At 40.9% G+C, this 9,059-nt stretch overlaps 1 protein-coding gene across 1 annotated transcript in view; it reads left to right on the forward strand.

The window, feature by feature from the left end:
• The window catches only part of LOC103398844 (MAGUK p55 subfamily member 7-like), an 18,448-nt gene extending 12,490 nt beyond the window's left edge, over positions 1 to 5,958 (forward strand). Inside the window, exons 12-16 of the mRNA XM_025053837.1 lie at positions 2,505 to 2,585; positions 2,704 to 2,797; positions 3,178 to 3,286; positions 4,647 to 4,790; positions 5,364 to 5,958. Coding sequence (XP_024909605.1) covers positions 2,505 to 2,585; positions 2,704 to 2,797; positions 3,178 to 3,286; positions 4,647 to 4,790; positions 5,364 to 5,594 — 659 coding nt within the window. The 3' untranslated portion in view covers positions 5,595 to 5,958. The remainder of the gene's footprint in view (positions 1 to 2,504; positions 2,586 to 2,703; positions 2,798 to 3,177; positions 3,287 to 4,646; positions 4,791 to 5,363) is intronic.
• The last annotated feature ends 3,101 nt before the right edge of the window (positions 5,959 to 9,059 follow it).

The following is a 9,059-nucleotide window of genomic DNA, read 5'->3' on the forward strand; positions in this document are numbered from 1 at the left end:
TCCCCCATCGCAGAGACGCAAAAAACAGACAACGTCTGGTTGTTCTAGCGGGTAGGTACTGTTTGAACTAAAGATTTTTTTTTTCCTGTGCTACAAACCAGAGGTTGGGACCAAGTCCTTGCTTTGCAAGTCATACGTAAGTCTCAAGTCTTTGCACTCAAGTCCGAGTCAAGTCTCAAGTCAAGACAGGCAAAGTCCGAGTCGAGTCCAAGTCAAGACTAAAAAGTGTCACGTCAGGTCCCGAGTCCTTACGTTTCTGTTTCGAGTCCTTTTAAACAAAAATAATAACAATATATTTACACAGATCACTTTGGGTTTTGGAGAAAGTATCGAGTCTTGTCGAGTCCAAGTGAAGTCACGAGTCATTGATGTTAAAGTCCGAGTCGAGTTGCAAGTCTCTTTACAGTTTGTCAAGTCGAGTCTAAAGTCTAAATCAAATTGACGACTCGAGTCTGACGCCAGTCCAAGTCATGTGACTCGACTCCACACCTCTGCTACAAACTATTGTTTTGTTTGCCATTACACCACACGGTGGTCCGCTTTCGACTGTTTTACATTATCTTCCTTCATGGCATTTTTTTTCTAGAAACAAAAAAAAAAAGAATAATCCAAATAATACGATACCCTTGACTAAAACGACAAAAAAAAAAGCAACGAATTGATGAAGATTTATGTTTGTACGGTTCAGACGCGGGGAACAGTCCTTTTCCATCAGAACGTAAACACTGTCAGAAAACATTGGTCTTTCGTCTGTAACCTCGCAGCCCACCCCCGGTATCACTACCCTGCCAATCCTACAGGTCTGCTCTGTGTATTTTTTAAGCTCAATTTTTTTTTTGTTTTTTTTCCCCCCTCTCAAGGGGGGGTTTCACACAAGCCTCAAAGAAGGTCTTTTTAATGTCACATCACAGTCCAACTGTAAGTCATCTGTGAGTGAAGAGAAGGACCAGAAGAAAGAACACAGCGAACCCAGTGAGGGGAAACAAACCCAAAGGAGATAAATGGTAGAAGAATGGAGAAATGAGACGGCCCGGGAGGAGGGTGATTAAGATCCTTTACGATGTCAGCCAAGTCATTCGTCATCAAACTGGGGCTGTTGAGACAGCCTGGATTTATGTACGATTTATGTACGACCTTTTTAATTGAGTCAGGGGTCACCCTAGTCTTTGAATTCCATTTTAACGTCCTCTATGAAGGCGCTAATATAGAATCGAAGTCATCGTCATCATTATATATTCTACCTTAATGAAGTGGTTCTCAATTTTTTTTTTTGTCATGCGCCCCCTTGGGGACAGAATATTTTTATCTGTACAAACCACTGCATAAGTTGCTGCCCCCTAGTGGCTGTAGGCTTGTCATCATTCAAGCATTACAGCATTGGTACACTTATGTCCAGCGTGCCATGTTTCTTTCGAACTATATAGCGGCCCCCGGTGGGACCCCGCCCCACTATTTGAGAAGAAATGGCACATAGAGTTAGTGACATGAAAGACTTAAAAAAATCTTCATGAAACAATGAACAGGAAAAACACCAGCTGGTCAATGCGACCGTCAGTCGCAGATTGTGTGTAACTTTGTGAGGGAGAAAAAAAAAAAAAAAAAAAAAAATAGAACTCAGAGCCAAGTTGAGCTTCTCTGTAGTTCTTATGCAGCAGCTGTTGAACATATTACCAATGTTAGGAGTGGGGAAGTCTATAAACCTAATATTTCGTAATGTATCGGAGTCATGCAACAAAGTGATGGAAAAGACAGGTAGGGCAGGAATCCTTTCGGACTGCCGTCAGACGGCTCTCTATCACGGCTCCATGCAAACCGAACGGGACTACTGCACGACCAAATCCTCCTGCTTCCTACACTTAAACAAAAATACGGATACCGTGTGGATGCTTGGATGCTAGAAACGTCCCGGTGCTACAGACGCACGAATAATTTCATAGATAGAGGAAATTGACAACAGAAATGAAAGATTATCTAATAAACCAGTAGTTCCCAAACTTGCTCTGCTGGGCCCCCCCTTGGGTTTATAAGTGATTGCGCCCCCTACTGCTTTGCATTTACATGGGAGTTTTGTCCAAAAACTCATCCGTTTTATGCTAGCATTGCCAACTTTGGTCAGTTGGCGAAAATAAAAAAACTAGAGCCTCCTTTGCTATATTATCAGATATTCATTGGTAATAGCACTGCATCCCCCTCTAGGGGGCATGCCCCCCCCCCCCACTTTGGGAACCTCTGTTTTACAGATACCCGCTCTGTCCATGTAAAAGACGAACAAGGGGGGGGTAAAAAAAAGGTCACTCGTATGATGACACGTATCATTTTCAGTAAAAGTCTTATCATCAATAATATATTCAAATATATGCAGATGACAATCACTTTCACAAACCATATACATAATGACCTTCAGCATATAAAAATCTTACAATCACTTTCACAAACCATATACATAATGATACCAAATGGAAATATTTGAACCCGCTAACAACGATTCCTGAATTCCTGCTAAGGGCCTAACGGCGTCGGCTTGAATGAACTGAAAAAAAGGCTACTGCTGTCTGACCCGGACCGGTTTGGCGTCAGTGTATCACGTAAGTCGGACTGTTCGCAGTTCCACGTTCACGTTTGTCTTTTGTCTGCAAATGTTTTTCCTGCTATTTTCGAACATCTGCTGACATCTCTCTCTCTCGCCGATCCTGTTCCGTTCAGACACCACGCGTAAGAAGAAGAGTACAGAGAGCGAAGGAAAGGACTATCACTTTGTTTCCGTAAATACCTTTGAAGAGCACATCCTTAACCGCAGGTACTGTAGTTAAGGACAAATCTGGATTGTCAATGTTTGTTCGCAATTTTTTCGCAGCGAAAAGGTTGAGGATGGGGTCAGGAATTCAATCATTTAGGTCAAACTTACAGAATGCGTTGTATGTCGGTTTACGACGTCCTCGTCCTACGGTGTACAGAAATGTATGTGTGTTGTTTCATCATTGCGACATATGGCGTTAAAGCGAATTTTGCACAGGAAGTAGTTGGCTAGCGAGTGGACAAATACGTTGTCACGCGGCGATACATGCGGAAGACGGCTTTGTTTACTTTCGAGGGTTGTACGCTGTACATTCGATTGTGCTTTCTTTAATTTGTACTTCGTGTGTGTATGTGTATGTTTCCGTTTCCTTTTGCCTTTAGGTTTATAGAGTATTGGCGATACAAAGATCACTACTACGGAACAAGTTTAGACTCCATTCACGAAGTGATTGCTCAGGGCAAAGTGTGTCTCCTCGATGTCCATCCTAGTGTAAGTATCAAGCTGTCAATGAAAGAAAAATCTTCACACCCCCCAACCTAGCCATATACCATATTTGTTGGACTCTTTCGGGAGTATAAATCGCACCAGCCAAAAAATGCGTAATGAAGAAGAAAAAAACAGCCAGCCAAAGGATGAAAAAAACGCGACTTACAGGAGTAGCAGATGCTGGTACACGAGCCTAGAGTGCCCTCTAGCGGCTGTCAGTGTGAAAATAACGATCATGTGAAATTACATATTTTTAATATATAAGTCGCACCTGAATTTAAGTCGCGAAACCCAGCCAAAGGATAAAATAAAAGCTGCGACTTATTGTCTGGAAAATATACGGTAATCCGAATATGCAACAAAAGAAACGTTTTTTTAATCATTGAAATATGTTTCCATGCTGGATCAAATGACCAGAAACAGAGGTAATAAACATAAACCGCATCTACAACAGATGACTTTCTAGGTCAACCCCGCAGCGGCAGGGTGGGTTTTTTTTTTTTTTTTTTTTTTTTTAAAGTCTAGTCCATTTCAGTAGCTTATGCAGCCCCAGAGACCCTACTTCAAATTATTCACTTTGGTGCGTCATACTAAAACAAGAAGTGATTGCCTGTTGACACTTTAATAACAACAAAGGCCCCCAGGTTTTAGTTCCTGGCAGCGGGCGCTCCATGCTGGGGCCAGAACTTGCCATGTTCAATACGAACGACATAGTTGACATGGTGAGAAGCCAGTGAAGGACCGCTCGCTGTAAGGGTGTTTGTGGTGGAGAAAGGTTGGGGTAAAACCTCCACATATTTTCCACCCTGCCAGTCAGGAGAAGAGAGGGGGGGAAAAAAAAAGTATATGCCGAGTACATTTTCCACAGTGTGCTGCGCAAAAAGTAAATGGTGTATTTTTAGAAACGTATCTTAGGCGGTAGATTAAAATCCAACGAAAGATGAGTTTCGAATAGCTGTGAAGATAGAGAGGGAGATGTCGCGATCTCTCTGGTGCCATCTTAAAATACGTAAAGGAAAACATCCGGGCAGAAACGAGGCTTAAACGACTTGTTCAGTTGTGATTCACTTAAATGTCGGAAGTACGAAAACAATTTGGTATTCGATCAAATATAATTTCTCGTGTTTGTTATTATCACGCCGACAGCCACTAGAGGGCACTATATGCATATATGCGGCTGTTTGCGTTAACCTGCCACAGTCTAATCTAAAATGTATGGTAACTCTGTACATGGGAATCCAAAAATGGAGTCATTGTTGTTGTGTGTTTTGTTTTTTTTTTTCCCAAAGATTTGATTTATTTCTTTCATGTGTGTTAGCAAATGTCAATCCTTTTCTTTTCCGTTCTGTTTCGGTCCTAACAGAAAATAGGCCATGTGTATACATGTGGATTTAAACCATATGTGGTGTTTGTAAAACCCCCATGCATTGAGGAGCTTCGTCTGACCAGACGCAGGGCAAAATCCATCCGCGATAAAGAGGACACAACCCCTACTCACATCTTTGCCGTAAGAGGAACATGACACGACACCACATTGAAAAAAACGCTGGATTAGTGCATGGTTTTTCTGACGTAAATTAGTACTAGAATCATCCTATTTATACCTAACACAAACTCAACAACATTAAATATTGGGGTTTTTCTAGTGATATTATGTTGTTTTTATTTTATTCATCAAAGGTAATTTGACAATTCAGCGATTACTACTAATACTTTTAACGCCCTATAAGAAATATCCAATGGCGCACTGCTAAACCAAAAACATCACATTAAAAGTATTCGATATGTAATAAAAAATAACGATCTTTTAGTTCCGTTTACCGGCAATTTCGCTTGCTACCGCTCACTTTTTTACGCGTAAAATCCGTGCTCGTTTAGTTGAACACAAAGCTGATGTAGTTGCAGGAATTGAAGAAAGACACAAAGAGCTTCAAAAGCTCTTTGAGCCTCTTATTTTAGTTTTGTCGGTAAGCCACAAACACGTTTAGGGAGACGCTCAAAGTGAAAAAACGTGACCAAATTAACTTTGTTTGACGGCACTTTTTATATCATCTACCCATATGATCAACTTTTAACGCAGGAGGAGGACTTCAAGGACATGATTCACATGGCCGAAATCATGGAAAACCAACACGGTCACCTGTTTGATAAGGTGATAGTAAACGGAGATATGGCCGTGGGCCTCAGAGAGCTGAAGGCAGACATCGAGAGGATGCTGAAGGCAGAAGTCCAGTGGATTCCTGCAGAGACGAAACGCTTTTCAGCAACAACGGTACGGAGGAGTTGCAGTCATTTGAGCGGCTGGATTTGAACCTCCCTCACACAGAAACTGCAGTTATTTAAACGTACGTTTAGGCCAGGGGTGTCGAACTCATTTTGCTTCAAGCGTCGCAAACAACAAATTATACGTTAAGTGGGCCAAACCAGTACGATAGTACTATGTTTTTCCACTTTGTTTCCATGCATAGAAGTACACATATATTAGATAAACCTTCATATTTAATGAAATATAATTTTACAAAACATTTCCTGAACATAGAGTGTTTGTCGTTTTTATTATTATTATTATTATTATTTTCAAAATTCATCAAGCGGGCTGGTTTTGGCCCACGGGCCTTATGTTTGACACCCCTGTTTTAAGCAACACACAAATTTGAGAACTGCTCTTGTAGTAGAAGTAGTCTTTAACGTATACTTTTTTTACAGCATATGTTTAAGGGATACAAGCCATGTTACGCCGGTGCTAAAACTTCGAATTCTAATAATTATATTTATGATTTTAAGTATTCTTTCCATTCGTAATAAAGGCCCGTGATAACCGCAGTTTTCCAGAAGTTTTTATATTGTGTGTGTGTGTGTGTGTTCTTTTCGAGTTCATCTCTTCCCATTTTTCTGTCTCGTTTTCCCTTCTCGCTCTGACCGCGAGCCAGATTTTCTGTTAGCGTTTGGTGAAAGGAAAAAGAGGGGGGAAGGATGCACTCTGAAGCAGTGTGTCTGAGCGTAATCCCTTCCCTGCCAAGTCGCAAACATCAGCATGTAATTATTCTGACAGTTGCTGCACCTCAATTAACTGTAATGCACACCAGAGGAATATTATTAGTAACAGACAGCAGGATGTACTGCCAACAACATGTTGGACAAAACGGGGACACAAATAGGATAAACAGTCAATTATGAACGGCACGGGAAAAGGACTACACCGTCAAGAGGAACGCTGCTAGAGGTTTCTGCCAGTTGCAGATGCCACCGTAAAGTAGCGATAAAAAAAAAAAAAAAAAAAAAGTATCTTTAAAGTTTAAAAGTTGACCATTTGTGATTGAGATAAACAAATTGATAAACAAATTGTATGTATTGTGCTACGAGTCGGACCAAAAGAAATTCAAGAGTCAAGAGCGGACCTTCATGTTTTGCAGTTGATATTTGTCACTTCAGCATTGCATTTACCGTAATTTCCGGACTATCCGCTACTTTTTTTTTTTACACGCTTTAAACAACAACGCGGCTAATTTATGGACTTTTACGGGCTAACGAAGCTCAAACCGCTAGCAATCAATAACTTTCTGGTAGGCTACCGTGTGTCATACTAGTAGCGTATGTCTGTCTGTGAATGGCTCTGTGCGTATATGTGCGCGGTGAAGGGAGTTAGCCCCGGAGTTACCTCTGCTGCGGACAAGCACAAAGTGAAGGGAGTTAGCCCCGCAGCTAATGTTAGCCGACGGAGGACTCTAGCAGGCCTGACGCTCCGGCTGAGCCAAAAGCATGGCGGTATAATTTCATCATATTTCTTGAGGATCTGCAGGCCCCCCCGTCTCTGAGATCATAGCCACGCCGTAAAAGACCGGAGAAAGTCCAATGAAAACTAAACCCCATTTAATGTTCAACTCAGTCCCCAATTCAAGCACGGCACAGCAAGTGTGATGTCAATTAGTCCTGGACAATTTGCCGCAATCGTGTCACTTGTCTTTTTTGGAAACATGGTAGAAGAAACGAAATATAAAAGAAATATGGCTGACGTTTAACGATACATGTACCGTTGTCTGACTTAATGACAAAACTGGCATAGAATTGTACAAACCTACAGCAGAGGAGAAAGGTAAAAGCCCCATGCAGAGTGAGAATACTTTTTTGCCGATAGCCAATATGCCGATATTGTCCAAACACTTAATTTCCGATACCAGTATCAACCGATACTAATATATAAAATGGCTGTTTTTACGCAAAACTGCGACAAACATCTCAGAACCCTACAAGTGATTCCGACATATTTGGCAAAACCCAGGCACCGCGTTATCGGATTTTCATTATCCCGATAAAACCCGATTAACACAGATATGACCTAATTATGCTAACATGGGGCCAATAATATTGGTTGGCCGATATTATTGGGCATCCCTATTAATAAGATGTATAATAAAGATAAGACTAAACAATGTAAGAAGAAAATTTGACTGATGGTAAAAATCGTGACGTGCCATATAACCAACCTTGTTGTCATGGAAACCAAAGGGAAATGTATATTGATTTATACATTTTAGTAATGTTGCGATTTTTATTACATTATTTATGATATACATGCGGACATAATTTTAAATTTTTTTTTATCTTTGCCTAATTAGATTTTATTATTTATTTTTACATTTTCTAATTTTATTATTATTTTTTGTTTTTCTTTACTATGTTCTATACTTCAGGAAGGACATTGGTTGACCTCATTGTTTCACATGTGCCTATCTATGCAGTGGGACGGCTGTGGAAATGAATACAAAATAATTATGAATAGGGGTAACTTTGGTTTCCTTAAATGATTGAAATCTAAGACGCTTTCAATCAATTTTCTTCAACGAAAACGAACGAGATTTGTCTTTAAAGCTGACTTGACAACTTGTTTTCGCAGTGCATTCGGATGCTGATGAACAGCAGAAAGAGATATATGTCCCTTTTCGGTGTTTTCTCGAGGTCTCCCGGCTGCTGGACGTAGGTGTGTTCCCGGCTAAAGTCAACAGCACGGCGGCTGCACAGATCACAGAGGGACCAGAGTAAATCGTGCGAACGCGCACAGCATTCTCCCCGACCCGCTGGAGAGGAATGTGGGTGAGGAATTTACTGCACCTAACAGATGCCTCTGCCCCATGTGTTTTTTAGCTTTAAAATCCTAAAAAAAAAAAAAAAAAAACCCTTAGCACCTCTGACACTGTTGAATTATACAAAAACAAAGATGTGAGATTTGAAAAGTTGTCTTGTACGGTATATTATAGTGCTACTCCGACTTTGGCCAGAGAGCCGCTAAGTCTCAAATCATTGTGGAATAAAAAAAAAAAAAAAAAAAAAAAATCTTAAAAAAAAGTCGAGAGATTATTAAGTTATGATTGTGCACGAGAAAGATGTCCAAACAGACTTACATAATGCATGTTTAGACACTGTCGGAGAAGCACGCATGGTTGACAGCTAAAGCTGAACACATCCTGTCTTCGACCGCTAGGCTTCCTGCCAACAGGTTGTCTTCTGGTTACACTAATGAAAACACGGAACTTCTGCCAGACTTGGTTTTCGTAATTGCTCACAGTCCTCGTGAGAGGACGAGCACTGACAAATATGTGCGGAGCCCGTTTTTACACTGCGCCCACGGACAATTAAAAAAAAAAAAAAAAAAAAACCCCAACAACAATACAATGTTTATCTTTTAAGGTTTCCCAAAGGGGCTGGGTGCACCCCCTACGGGGGAGGGTGGGGCGCAGTACCATTGCAAGTGGGGCGTAGACATATCTATCATCCATCC

Source organism: Cynoglossus semilaevis, unplaced genomic scaffold (assembly GCF_000523025.1).
Source record: "Cynoglossus semilaevis isolate Cse_v1.0 unplaced genomic scaffold, Cse_v1.0 scaffold774, whole genome shotgun sequence".
NCBI lineage: Eukaryota > Metazoa > Chordata > Actinopteri > Pleuronectiformes > Cynoglossidae > Cynoglossus > Cynoglossus semilaevis.